Source organism: Fulmarus glacialis, unplaced genomic scaffold (genome assembly GCF_000690835.1).
Source record: "Fulmarus glacialis isolate BGI_N327 unplaced genomic scaffold, ASM69083v1 scaffold11019, whole genome shotgun sequence".
Classification (NCBI taxonomy): domain Eukaryota; kingdom Metazoa; phylum Chordata; class Aves; order Procellariiformes; family Procellariidae; genus Fulmarus; species Fulmarus glacialis.
The window spans coordinates 36,777-51,226 of record NW_009231405.1 but is presented as its reverse complement, the minus strand read 5'-3'; the positions used below and the strand labels follow the sequence as shown (position 1 = coordinate 51,226).

At 35.0% G+C, this 14,450-nt stretch overlaps 1 protein-coding gene across 1 annotated transcript in view; it reads left to right on the top strand.

The window, feature by feature from the left end:
* ATP8A1 (ATPase, aminophospholipid transporter (APLT), class I, type 8A, member 1) overlaps positions 1 to 14,450 on the top strand; it is a gene marked incomplete at its 3' end in the record, with an annotated part of 87,511 nt that overhangs the window by 46,139 nt on the left and 26,922 nt on the right. Inside the window, exons 19-24 of the mRNA XM_009584563.1 lie at positions 87 to 156; positions 1,208 to 1,292; positions 4,814 to 4,953; positions 6,858 to 6,996; positions 8,254 to 8,318; positions 13,419 to 13,591. Coding sequence (XP_009582858.1) covers positions 87 to 156; positions 1,208 to 1,292; positions 4,814 to 4,953; positions 6,858 to 6,996; positions 8,254 to 8,318; positions 13,419 to 13,591 — 672 coding nt within the window. The remainder of the gene's footprint in view (positions 1 to 86; positions 157 to 1,207; positions 1,293 to 4,813; positions 4,954 to 6,857; positions 6,997 to 8,253; positions 8,319 to 13,418; positions 13,592 to 14,450) is intronic.

Here is a 14,450-nt window from a genome sequence, read left to right as displayed (position 1 = left end):
GATATATATTGATATTCTTAGGTAAAATGTTGGTAAATATTTATGTTTGCGAACCACCTTATATAGGTCATTTATTTCTCTTTCAGCACTAGGAAGAGAATGTCAGTGATAGTTCGCACACCATCGGGAAAGTTAAGACTCTACTGCAAAGGAGCTGTGAGTTTTATTCTGTTTTCACTGTATCAAAGAACATGCGCTACCAATACAAATATGAAAGCAAAAGGTTGTTGTAACTGCAGAGAAAACATCGAAAATGTGGGGGAAGGAATGTTGATGCCTTTTTCAATTTACATTATTTTACTATGTAGCTGTTTAATGTGATGAACTAGTTAATGTCGTCTTTTACTAACTGCCTATGAAGGTATGACAGACCTGTTCATTCTATTCTTTGTGCTGGACTAATACCTTTATGCTTCCTGTTAATTGCTTCCTTCTGTACTCCAAGAAAATGGATGAATGTATGGATTCATCTATTAGTTACTTGCTGGAGTAGCTGAGGATTAGGTAGAAATAGTAATTAGCATAAGTGACTAGATGGGAATTTTAACCTACCATTAATGTTATGCCAGAAGTAAATTTTCCTGAAAACAGGATCTATGGGAAGATACCTTAATCATAATGTATCTGGGAATGGCAGAGTTGCTCATTAGTTCTTGTTCTGTATCTTAAGTCAAGTTTGAGGGTGAGGGGGATGCAAATCCAGTTTCTGAATCGTTTAAAAAAAATGAAGTTGATTGAATATAAATGTCCATTCTGTGTCTTCTCAAGTGGAGAGAAGAAGCTGATGTTAATATTCTGTATATCAGGCTGGCTACAAAAACCTGAGAATGGCAGTTATGAAACACTATTTTTATCTTGTGGGCTTAATATTAAAGAGGAAGACAGCATTTTAGGAGATCAAAAGAATTCACGTGGCAAGCCAAAGGAAGATGCAGTGCTTTTCAAAATGAAGGGAAATAACAGCAAAAAATGTAGGAGAGAAAAACTGCATCATAGCAGAATTTGTAAATTTAGAGAATCTGAGGATTTGGAATGTCCTTTTTTCTTTCCTCTGAAATAAAATTACTTCTATTCATTTTTGATGCTGAAATAAATTAATGCAGTGCTGCATATTTTTCTGCCACTTTCCTACATGAGTTGTATTGTCTACACAAAAAACCTCATTTTTCTATTAAATTGTTCTGAGTTCATTTTATTTGTTTTGTAGGATACTGTAATTTATGACCGTCTTGCTGAAAGTTCAAAATACAAAGAAATCACCTTAAAACATCTAGAGCAGTTTGCTACAGAAGGTGGGTGATGTTATTCAATATAAAACTAAATATGAAATTCAGTTACTGCTCAGCTTTTCAGTTTTGCAATTTTATGTTGCTGTAATGTTTAATTCACGTTAAGTTTGAAAATTATGTTTTAGTAATGCCTCCCAAAAAAAGATCTTCCTCTTCCTGAGAAGTTTCAGTAATAAGTTCATGCTTAATGAAAAAAAACCACAAGTACACAGTGGAATCTTTCAAACAAAATACGTTTTTCCAGAGAGCAAACACATTGCATGTTGCTTGTTTCCCATGATCACTTTCATGTCCCACACACAATGAATGCTGTGGGGATGACACACAGGAAGAAGTAGCCAAAGTGAAGATGCTTGGAAGTGACTATCGTAGCTTTATGCTATATTACTTCTGTCACCAGTCGCAATAAGGGGAATTGTCAGCACTAGCTTTCCATATGGTGTGTTTTGGTATCTCTGCTGTTTTAACAATCACTCTTACAAAGCAGTGGATTCCACAGTATAGATGTGAGCAGGAAAGCAGACTGTAGAAAGGTTTCTGCTTTCATGCAAGTTCTTCTAGCACAGTTCCTAGATCTTCCATGCCATGCCCTCTTTCTGGTATCTTAGTAAAGGATTATAGAGTCGTACTGTGAAATATCATAGTGTTTTAATTTATTGATGAGTTGGGAGAGAGTAGTTGGAAGCAGAATTATAATAGCTTTGGGAATCTGAACTGCAATTTTTTTATATCTTCATGTTTTTTAGTACACTGTTACTAGAACATTAAAATTGTCTTTAATGTGTCTTAAGAAATAAGCTTACACTGGAAAGCAAACTTCATTAAAATATTTTCCTTCTAAAGTACAACCTTTTGATGACTGATGTCTGGCCAAATCTTCTTGTATCAGGAAAGATCCTTTTTCTGTCTGTATACGTATGACTTCCCTAATTTTTCTCCTTTGGTTTATAATGGAATTTAGCGTTTCGATTAGTGTCATAGTCAGCACCTTCAGTCTCCTGATTCTGTTAGTGACAGCAGAAGCAAGCCACAGATCTGTCTCCTTTGTTAATTTTCTATATCAAGATCTCTGCAGGAAACATTTGGTTAGCCTTAAATAATCTTAGAGTATCAAAGTTATATTATATTATACAATATAGTTAAAAGCAGAACTAAAACCAAACAAATTTGATGGTACAACATGAAGCCTCAGTTACACCCTTTGAGCTCATGAATCTAGTCATGTGAGCTGATTGGCCAGTTTGGGGTTTTATAAAGGGCTAACCAGGATCAGTCAAGGAAAAGTTACTCAGATGTGAAGTTAGTTTGGGTCATAAGGCTATATATTTGGTTACAGAAAAGGTAAAAATAGATTAATATCTGCTATCCTGTGTGAACTGATATGAAAATTTCAATCCAATTCTTAATTAATGCTCTCATTAAATGAGTGGTACAACTGGTATCATTTTTTCCTTAGCAGTTAGATTGGATCAAATGAATCAATATAAAAAGTGAAAAATTCCACCCGTCTTTAAAACCACTGTACATACATATTAGTGCTAAGAAGTTTGTTCAAGTACTTTTTGTACCCTTCTTTTCAACAGATGAAAAGATTTACTGTTCAGAAGAGTGAATTGCTAACTTCTGAAAAGCATAAAATTCAATCTTTTTTAAAAAAAAAAAAAAAAAACACAAAACTTAAGTATGTCTCTCTCTGGAATCGATTAAAGAAATTTATATTTATTTTTGCATCAGATTTAAATTGCAGCCGATGACGTTGCAAAGTTTCTCATGTGTATCCTTTCATGTGGCAGTACAGTATGTCCTTGGCATTTGCTGCCTGCTCTTGGTGTGTTGTTCAAAAATGAAGTGGTTAGCATGGCTGGCATTTATATTTAAGCATTTATTAAGCTTGAGTGTTAATATCTGCTTGGATAAATAGAGAAAGTGTATAATTTTTCTGTGTTGTTGTTCCAGTCTGTTAAGAAGCAGACTTAACGATATTTTGTTTTCCACAAATACTTTTTTTAATTAAAAATAGAAGAAATAATTAGGCTCTGACTTAAAAAGAGAAAGCAAATGCCTTGAAAAAATTCTTTGCTGATATTCCTGATCTCTTCGTTCTATCATCTGTGTAAAATACTTTGAAAGAATTGTGGAAATAGTATTACTATTAGTCAGTCATAAATTCCTTTCTCCCCTCTCACCTCATATTTATTTCTTTGGACCTTGCTAGCGTATCCGTATTTCATGCAGGGAAAAAAAAAACCCAACCAGTTGATTTGTCAGCCTTAAGTTAATTCTTTAGGTCTAGATGGTGAAAGGCTGTGTTCCTAAGGCTGTTCACTTGTCGAGATATCAGGATTACAGATGGTTTTCACCCTGAAGGTATGAAATTACTGTCTTACATCTAAGACACATATGTATTATTTCATGCCCAGCCTCTTGATCATTTCAAAATTGCTGCTGGTGCCGAGCTGTAGACAACAGGAACCTGTGAACAAATAAAGGTTGCATTTAGCTATCCCTGGTTATGGTGCTTCTAGAGGAGAGGCCAAAGGCACTAACTACATTGGTCCTGCCTGTCCCCCTCCTAAGTCTACCTGCCTACAAATCGTGGCTTCATAAGACATCATTTGGCTAGAGCAATGCTCTTCTCACTATATGAAGAGTTATGCCAATTTCATGCTCTAGAAATCTAAGAATCTCATAATAAATGAAAGTGAACTGTTAGGACATTCACACCTGGGTACTTAAATTGAATGTAAATGTGTGTTGTCAAAAAATAGATGTTTCTTGTAATCTTGCAGTCTCAAATTCTCACTGTAATGCTCAATTCAGGTTTCTGCTGAAGGAAGAAAAGCTATTAAGTATAACAGCTCAAAGATTAAGTAAAATCTCCAAATGTTGCCTGTACACAAAGATTTTATTTTAAGAATTTGGAAAGCTGAAAGAATCTCTTGAGATGGGAAAATTAAATCTGAGTGGATTCAAAGTCGGCTTCTAGATGGTAAATTTCAAACTTCAGCTGAGAATTTCCTAAGGATATTGAGGAGGGGTGAAGAAGAGGGTAGTTGTAACATGCTGATATATTTTAACTTTATTGCTTTTCAGCGTAGCAACATTTAAGTTTATAATTTTTTTTTCAGAAATATAATTCAATTTTATAGTTTTAATGTTCCTAAAAATGTAATGTATATACCTGTTCAGCAAGTGTCATTTGGGATTGCTTCATGTTTTGTTTGCAGTTTAAGATAAGTTGAATCTTGTGTAAAATTTCATTATTTTTCCCCTGAAGTGTATCACCTGTATTACATTCAGTTACCTTGCAAAAGTTACTCTGTTGAATAAGTTGCTATTTATCTCATTTTTACTTTATACATATTAAAAAAAGTTCTTCAAGATGTGCAGCAGTAAGTTGAAAATCGGCATAAGCATACGTAAAATACAGAGTAAATTCAGCTTTTAGCAGTTACTCATTGTAGGCATATCAAGGAAGGGACTAACAAATACTGAATCATACTTACTATCTGCTTTCTCTTTAGGCTTAAGAACTTTGTGTTTTGCTGTGGCTGAGATTTCAGAAAGTGATTATCAAGAGTGGTTAGATGTCTATCACCGAGCTTCTACAGCTATACAGAACAGAGCACTCAAACTTGAGGAGAGCTATGAACTAATTGAAAAAGTATGTGTAGCTTTCTGGGTGGGTGGTGTTTTGTTTTTTGTTTTTTTTTTTTTTTCGGGGGGGAGAGGGCAGGGCGAGGAGAGCGGTTTTCTAATTAATGGCCTTGCTTTCTATACCATGAAGTCTGAATCATTATTGAGAAATAATGCTTAGACAGAAAAAAATCTAGCAATATACTGACAGCTGTGTCATGTAGACCTTGCAGTCTAGATGATCAAAATGAATGAAAGATTAATTTGACAAAGCTTTTGCAGCAAGTAGCTACCTTGCCAGAAAGTATTGATTTTGTGTTGAACTACTGGAAAGCTTTTTTTCAGGGTTGCTCTATTGTATAAAAAAGTGTAATAACAGGCAAACATTATCTGCTTCATTGTATAATGATCTTAGAACCATAGAGTATTTAAGATTGGAAGGGAGTTCTGGAGGTCATCTAGACCTGCTCAAAGCAGGGCTAATTTTGCTTGCCCAGCACTTCAATGAAGTTTTGAGTATCTGCAAGGAGGGTGTTTTCCCAGCTGCAGTAGGCAATTTTTTTTTTAGTGCTCAACTATTCTTTTTCCCCTTCTTCTGAAATAAAATTTCTGTTGCTGCAGAATGTGACTGTTACCTCTTGCCCCTTCACCATGCACGTCTTAGAGGAAGATGGCTTCTCTGCAAGCCCTCTTCAGTTAGCAGAAGGCAGCCGTGGATGCCTTCCCTTAGCTTTATTTTTTCCCATCCTGTTTCCTCAGCTACTCTTAACACAGTGTGTGTGCTCTGAGCCCCAGGCTGTTTTTGTGTCCCTCCACTGGACTTGCTCCACTTCATCAACCTCTTTTGTACTGAAGGCCCAGAAAGGAAGGTAATACCCAGATGCAGCCTCACAAAGAGCAGAGCCGTAATCACTTCCCTTGAGTTCCTGGCTACTCCAGCAGCAGCATTGCCAAGCATATGGTTAGGCTTCACTGCCTCAACAAAAAAGGTTCCCAGGGCTCTTAAAGTATAAGCAAAAGGAGTTCATGAGACCAATATTGCTTGAAGTTTTGATAATTGCCTTTGGGGCAGGGTTTGGTTTTGTGGTTTTTTTCCTTGGAAAGGGTAAGAGAGATTACATTGATGAAACTGCTTAAAATTCAGAGCCTCAAAAATCTGCAGTGTTTAATTCATGAAAAGAAGAATGAGGGTATATAGCTTCAGTCACTTGTGGGACTTCAGTTTACGTAGATGAGCAGTTTATCCAGACATGCACAAGACAGTCTTAAAACTATAAAACTTTGTTAACACCATGGCAACCCTGCACCATTACAAATTTTTGTATTAGCTGCACAAGTACTTTCTCAGCATGTCATATGCAGGCTATGCTGCAACCAGGATTGCACACTATTAGGTTTATAATGGTGTCATTAACAGGGTTTTAGCTAGTTTTAAAGATACAGAAATACGAAGTATAAAAATGGCTGTATTCACAAAAACCATATAGATTTGCTGCATGAGAAGTTAAAACCAAACATAATCAAGATTATAGTTTTAAGACTAAGATGAATTGACAGGTGGGTTTTTTTTTTTTTACAAGGTGAAGAAAAATCATTACAAGTGAGGGAAGACATAATAATAGCATTCCTTAAGTCTTCAAATCAGAGAGGTGCCCCTCAGGAAAAGGTAGCTGTTGCTGAACAAGCTACTGAGCTTGTGAATAATTGGGTGAAGTTTGAGTGGTCATGCTGTGCAGTTTGTCAAGCCACGTGGATATTTAACTTGAAGCTCATAGGAATAAACTGGAAGATCTTTATTAGTTGATACCAAATCTGATTAATGAATTTAGAGAGCCTTAATCTTGTCACAAATATGGAAAGTTGACAAACAGAAAGATTAAAACTGAATTTAAACCGAAAAAACTGCATGTACTGAATATTTTATGTTCACAGAACCTTCAGCTGCTTGGAGCAACAGCAATTGAAGATAAACTACAAGACAAAGTGCCTGAAACCATAGAGACACTTATGAAAGCAGACATAAAAATTTGGATACTTACTGGGGACAAACAAGAGACTGCCATTAACATCGGTATTATACTTGCATTTATTTGATGGCTTTGTTACAGATACAGAAATGATAGAAGTTGCTAGAGTAAAATTGCTTTCAGAACAGAAAGGTATCTTGTAAAAAATAATAATATTATATGGCATTCCAGAATTTAAATGTTATCTTATTTTCAGTCACTGGTAGGGGAAGAGTGGGGAATAGTGGATTCTTCCTCCGTTAAAACAGTAACAGCAAGAAAAATTCATGTTATCATAGAGAGGAAGAAAAAAATAGGCTTTTTTGTAGCATCTAAAATTAATTAAAAATAATACATTGTTTGGGTTTTGACAGTGAGAGGGAATAATATTAAGAAAATGTAAGTATTCTTAGTTTCCCTTCTGTATTTTTCCTTCTTTCCAAGAAAGCTGGTAGGGACCATAACCTTAACTAAAGCAAAACAGTATAGATTGTGCATTAAAGTACTATAAACTTTACCATCAATCAGAGGTTTCCTTTTATTCTTCCCTTTTATTATAAAGGAGGAAAAAAAAGGATCGTGAATTAACTAATTTCAATAGCAATAAGTCTGTATTTTTAAATAGTAATACATGAAAGCTGCATTTAAGATTTAATATTCTTTGCATGTGAGCATATCAGCCCTTCTGCAGTAGCCTAGATATGTGCGCAAAATAAAATGTTATTTTGGTCATACCCTTTTTATTACTATTACTATTTTTAATCTTAAAGAACTTTTTGTATGCACGTGATACAGTTAATCTAAGGTTATTTTCATTCGTACCTTCAGGTTTGAGGCAATGCATTTAATACCAGTATTTTCACTTTATTAAGAATGGTGAGTGATACATATTTGTCTAGGCAGCCTGCATCATTAGTACACAGCATACGTTCTGTTGAAAGCATCAAAGAATAAAAGAATAGGAACATGTGTATATGCAAATTTTGTATGAAGTGCAAGTTGCATTCCAAAAAATTGCAAGGGAGATCTGTTTGCTCTTTTCTGTAACTCCCTGTAAAGATGTTTCTTGTTCTTCTGCTGAGCACCTCTGTGAAAAAGGCACAAGAGTTGCAAGTTGCAGCAAGGAAAATTCTGACTGTTCTGACTTAATACCTGTATGTCTAATTTTTATAGAATGTGGTATAATTTTTTTAACATTGAATTCATCTGGGGGAGTTTTATTTTTAATTCTGCCTGTAGTTCTCTTACAGGAAAAAAATGCTTTGTTATATTATAATGGATTTTGTGGAACAAACTTTTGAAAACAAAAATGTTTTTAACAGGTCACTCCTGTAAACTTTTGAGAAAGAACATGGGACTAATTGTTATAAATGAAGGCTCCCTTGATGTAAGTAAAATCTGCAAAGTTTTCAGTTAATGAAACGTTATTTTACTGCTTAAAATATCCAGACATCATGCAGGTGGCCTGAAAAATAACTTAGAGCATCTATTTATCTGGACAAACAAAGAAAATTCTGCTAAAACCACGGTTTGGTGGGGGGTTTTGTTTCTGTTGTTTATTTTGGGGGGTTGCTTTTTTGTTTGTTTCTGTAATCTTCTCAGTTAATTTTAGTATTGCATACTTGGAAGACCATATGGTGTTTGTGACAAAATGTTACTGAATAACTAGAAACTTAGTCCACAGCTTCCAAAACCACAGTGTAGCTACTACACAAATGAACTTCAGAATGATGAGCAAACAAATTCCATGTAGTGGTATGACACCATCCATGCAGGCACAAAGCCAGGAGCTTCACATGCTTCTAGTAGCACCCAACAGTGCCCAAACAAACTAATCCTAAGTTGCTTTCTAATGCCGTTCCTTATAGAATACTTAGTACTTAGTATCTGCCAAAAATTAATTGTTATTGTGTGGTTAAACAGCTGAAATTGTAATCAGATTTTGAAGTACCAGTAAGAGTTAAAACTACCAACTTGCAAGTGTACAGTGTTTTGTAGAGAAGACATTCTTTAGATAAGGTAGGAATGCAATATCAAGTGAAAAAACCCATGAGGGGGAAAGAACTTAAATCCTTTTACTACCCTGTAAGGGAGTCTTAAATGAACTTAGAAGTGGAAGAATTTTCTCAGTGGGAAAACTCACTGTCTAGAAGGCTTCAGGAGGAAACCCTGAAGTGAAGTTTACCTTACTCTATATTGTGGTCAGGTAGCTCAAGATAGGACTAAGGGAGAGAAAGTGAAAAGAAAGTATGAGAATCAGCAAGAGTGCCTAAACTGAAGGATTCCATGGTAGCATGTAAGAGTAGGCTACAACATGAATTAAAATACTACTTATTTTAAATAAGTACTTATTTAAACGTTTTGACCCATTTAGAATAACAGATTTTTAACATTAGTATGAATTTAATTGTGATAATTGTATTTCAAATATAAATTGTTTTAAGCAACATATTTTTTTGCTGATGAAATTTAAAATAAAATCCCAAACACAGGACAGGAAGAAGCTGTTGATTAATGTCTGGAACCAGAGTCTGTTGATACAGTAAGCAACTTTTGACACAAGTAGCCTGTGATATTAATGAAGAGAGACAATTTTCTTTTCTTAGTTTACTTCATTGGATAGCTTTTGAAAGATTGTGATCGTTGTTTGTTGAAAAAACAGGGAGGGTTTTTGGTTCAAGCCCTTAACTTTGCATTTGAGTTTTTCACTCCTCAACCAATCTGAGTAAAAATTAACCAATGCAAGTGAGAAATTCTGTCCTATATTTAGGTTATTTACACAGGCTGCTGGATTTCAGAACTACTGCAATACTTAATAGATTTGAAGTGCAAAAGATTGTCTACTTTGTATGCTACTTCATATGTAATGAAATAAAGTGAGGTAGTTTTATTTAACTACTAAAAGTAGTCCAATAAAAACTCATGAAACAAGCTACACACACTAACCACTTCTGGTGTGAAGACCAATGAAGAATAAATATATATTAAGCAATATATTTTAAAAATAAATGTATATAAATATAGTTTAAGAATAAAAGATAGTATCTGATATGGTAACTGCACTGTACTCCCTGTTTCAAATTGAAGTGTCTAGATTGTGTAGAGATTGAGATCCTTTCCCTATGTGCACAAAGTACGTTCAGAGTACGTGATGATGCAGATACGTATGGCAGCTGAAACTGCATATGCAAACCGGTTGCTTGCAAATCTGTCTGTGGTGATAACATGAATCGTGTTTTTTTCAGGAGCAAATAAATGTAGTAATCAGATAGTTTGAGGGCAAGAGGCAGTTCAAAAAATAATAATAAACTAGCTCTATGCCAATATTTTAACAAGAGACTCCATTAAAAGTTTTCTGCTTCGTTTGATGGTGCACGTTTCACTGTTTGATTAATGTATACCTTGTGTCCTACCTTTTGCTTGCTGGTGTGGTTGGAATCAGATGTCAGTCTCCATTTCTAGTGCGATTGGTTGAGTCAAAAATGGCCTTGAAAATTCTGATGGAGAAGTGGAGTGGGTCTCAGGAAATGGAGAGAGGAATGGACTGCTGGGATTGCAGAACCTTGAGTCAGTGCAGCTGCAAGGGTGGATGCAATTCCTCTTTCCTTTCTGCATACCAACAACAGCTGGCAAGAGGCCATAATACTTAGTTGGAATATTGTCTGTTAAGGAATATAGCTGAAACTTTGGCTTTTGAGCAACATAGGTCCACCTCTCATACTGGGACTCTGTCCCTTACCTTGCAGGGGAACTGTGCTCCCATGAGGGCTGCTGGACAACCCAGTTCCCTCAGCACAGGAGGAACTGAGCAGCCATGAAACCTTGAAGAAAAAAATCCCAGTGTAGTGGGACCTGTGTATTTAGGATCTTTGAGAAGAGTTGATCTGTGGCAGTCCTCTCCTCCTTGGCTCTGCAAGGTGTGGGTATAGCCTCTTGGCTATATAAAGATGTTGATACATTCATAGGAGTTAGGAAGGTTGGCTTCTCTTGGTGTGCATACTCTTCACAGTACTGAAAGAAGAGTGGCGGTAAGTGGATACTTCTTGCCCTTGCTGTTAAAATAGTAGTACAGTGTCTATTGCATACCAGTGGCTTCTTCTAAAAGGGAGTTAGCTCAACTCTTATCCTTTTAGGGACAGGCAGAGTCCCCTGTCCCTAAGACATGTAAAACAAATACCTCAATTTGGTCATTATTATGACCTTAGCATGCAAGACAGAGAAAGTTAGAATTAAAAAAAAAAAAGTATTTGTTTAGACTATATCCCAGCTCTGCTGAAATAAGAGATCCTCTTTTGTATGAAGCAATACCCTTATTTATGGAATTAAAAGAAAAATACCCCAAACCCCACTCCCCAATTAACATTGCCTGATACAAAACTGGAAAGACTTCTAGGAAGTATTTAGCTATCTCTGTTTTTTGTAACATTATTTGTTTTGAGGCTCCATTCCCATGAACATCTGCTTAGCTTCACAAACAAAATGTGTTTTTGTTAGTAAGTTCTTATAGTTGTATAAAAGAACACTGGATTTTATTTTGCCTTCATATTAACCTAATGGACTGCTAAATTTCAGTATAGTACTGTTAATCATAGACAGAAATCATAACATAGCTTTATTCTTTGAATTGTGAACTTAATAATACTTAAACTGAAACTAGAAAATAGTTTGATTACCATTCAGTTTCACTGGGAAATATTTAATGGAAATGGTGTAGAAGTGAATAAGGGATGTTTTGATACCGCTTTTAATTTAAGGCATTGGATTTCAGCATAGAACTACATGTAAGCCCACAAAGGAATTTTAAATATGACAGTTTTTTAAATTTTAAAATTTTAAATTTTACAGTTGGGGTAAGTGTTTTGTATTGTCTTGGGGTTTTTGTTTGTTTGTTTTAATATGTAGCATGCCTGGAGCTACCTGATGGCATGTCTGTTTGAGATAAAAAATTAAGGTCAATTTAAACAGAAGAGTTTAAACTGCATGTATAAGAAGAAACAATAGATGAGAGGAATGTGAAGTTTCATGCTCCTGTATTGCTTAAATTTAGTCAGAAGCTAAATAGTCCATGGAGATGAGAAAAAAATGATACTTTCTTTACATTGCAATATTTCTTAATCGGAGAGGACGCTCTGGAAAATAGTTACAGAAGCTATTGTCATTTTAAAGACTTTCTAACATGTAATTTTAAACAGTGGCACCTCGTTTCCCTTGCAGTTTCTATGGGGGGAGAGCTAGGAAACCTGAAGTACAGAATTCCCCAACAGCCTAATCTCCTTTTAGATAAACCAATGAATCTTTAGAAGGCCGGTGGAAGCAAAGTAGGCAAAAACCATGGACAATGGTGTGTGGAACTGGGAGGAGTAAGTTGGGTGGGAAAGGCAAAGCAATATCTTTAATTTCATTTCAGAGGGTTTTGAGATTTGTAATTACTTCTCGGTGTTTTATTTTTAGGTGGTTACACCAAATCTTATTTACATATGCCTAACATCACTGAAGTAGCACAATTATTTGGTTGTTAAACTTGTAGAAAAATATAGAAACATAATTATCAGAGGATGTTACTGGTTTCCAAATTCAATATTTCATAAGCAGAAGTTTTGTTTTCATGTTCCTTTCTCCTCTAAAACACTTCTTACTTCTGGGCTGTGAAGCAGGAAACAATAGAGTATGTTGTAGCTCTGTGAAGGCCATTCAAAAAGAAAGAAATGCAACAAGCAATTTTTTTTCTTCTTCATGATGCTCTATGGTAGAGCTGTACTGTAACTAACTAGATATTAGTGACCTTGCTAAAGCAGGCTATGAAGTTCTGCTGCATCAATACAGATGAATGTATTGTCTACTGAATGTAATCTCAAGTTCTCAGTACTGGATCACAGAATAGTGACTTGTGTAGGTGTGATTCAAACTGTCCTTAGCAACTGAACAATACAAAATATGATCCCTTATATAACATGTAGTTGATGCAGGCTTATCTTAAAATATAAATCTAATATGATAGTTAGAATTATCAGTTATAACGCATGTACTTACATTATGAATTGCCTGATGTTTCTTTTACTTTTTTCTAAACATTTAGGACAATTTTATATGATAATGAACAGAAATTGTTTCTTCTGGTATATATATATATGTGAATTTTCTTTTACATAGGTATATAGAAAACTTATTTAATAATATCTTTTAGCAAACATTTATGCAACTGTTGTTGACATTCAAAGAGCATTAAAAGTTCCACCACAACTTATACATGGGGGCTTTTTTGGCAGAGTGCGAGAGCAATCCTGTACACCATTTCTACTGTAGTTTCTAATAGTACAGCTGTTGCAAATACTTTTTTCATTTTATACTGTTTATTTGATAGCATAATCAAAAGGTAATTTCCTCAAAAAACAAAATGCCAGTGTTTCTGATCACACTGGGAAAAAAAACTTTGGACTTAAGAATAGTAGGAATTAAAAATAATGGACGCAATTTTTTTGTGCAACAGGGAACAAGAGAGACGCTTAGCCATCATTGCAGTACTCTTGGTGATGCTTTAAGGAAGGAAAATGATTTTGCTCTCATCATTGACGGTAAATCTCTGAAGTATGCTTTGACATTTGGAGTGAGACAGTATTTCCTGGATTTAGCTTTGTCATGTAAAGCTGTTATTTGTTGCAGGTAAGGTTTTCCCTACAGTATTTTTACTGACATATAAAAATTAAGAAACATCTTTTATTTCAAAGAAAATACACATATCCATGTTGTCCAACTATGAAATATTAAAAAAAAAAAAAAAAACCCCAAACAACTTCAGTAACTGAAGTTATGAAATACAGTCATTCAAGCAAAATATTTCTGTAGAGCAGTCTGCAACAGTGTCCCTGTCAAACAAAGTCATTCAGATTGCATATACCCAGGAAAATAATTTGTTATCCATCAAGGGTAGTCTCAGCAAGATTGAGACACTGATTTTAACCTTAAATTGATACTACACTTAACTGCATGTTTTAGTACATCTGGATTCTTTCGTAGAGCTTCCTCCGCAGGCAAGATTTTAAAACTCTGCTTTTCTGTAAGCCGTGGATTACACTGTGGAAGAAGTGCACAAAAATGTTAAAGGTAGTACTCTGGGTGATTTTTATTTCCTGAAGCTGATGGAAACACCTTTTTTTTATTATTATTATTCCTGATTGTTTTGGGGTTCTGTCATGCAATCAGACCTTTCATCCTTTCCTGTAAACATCAGCTATTAAGAGGTGTAAGCTTACTGTAACAAGGGAACTTTTTCCAGATCAAAGACAATTAAATATCTGCTTTCTTTAAATATACACAATATGAAAGCAGTTTGGCTTGCCTTTTAATATTTCCAGGTTTATATTAAGGAAGGAATACATAGGACTGTATTAAGTGATAGCTTGTATGTTTTGGGGCCTTCTTGCATTTTTACGGCATTAAACACAAAAACTGCAAACATCTCCTAAGCAGTACATCACCTTTTCTACATTTGAATGATTGAATGAAAAGGGAAGTTGGATGC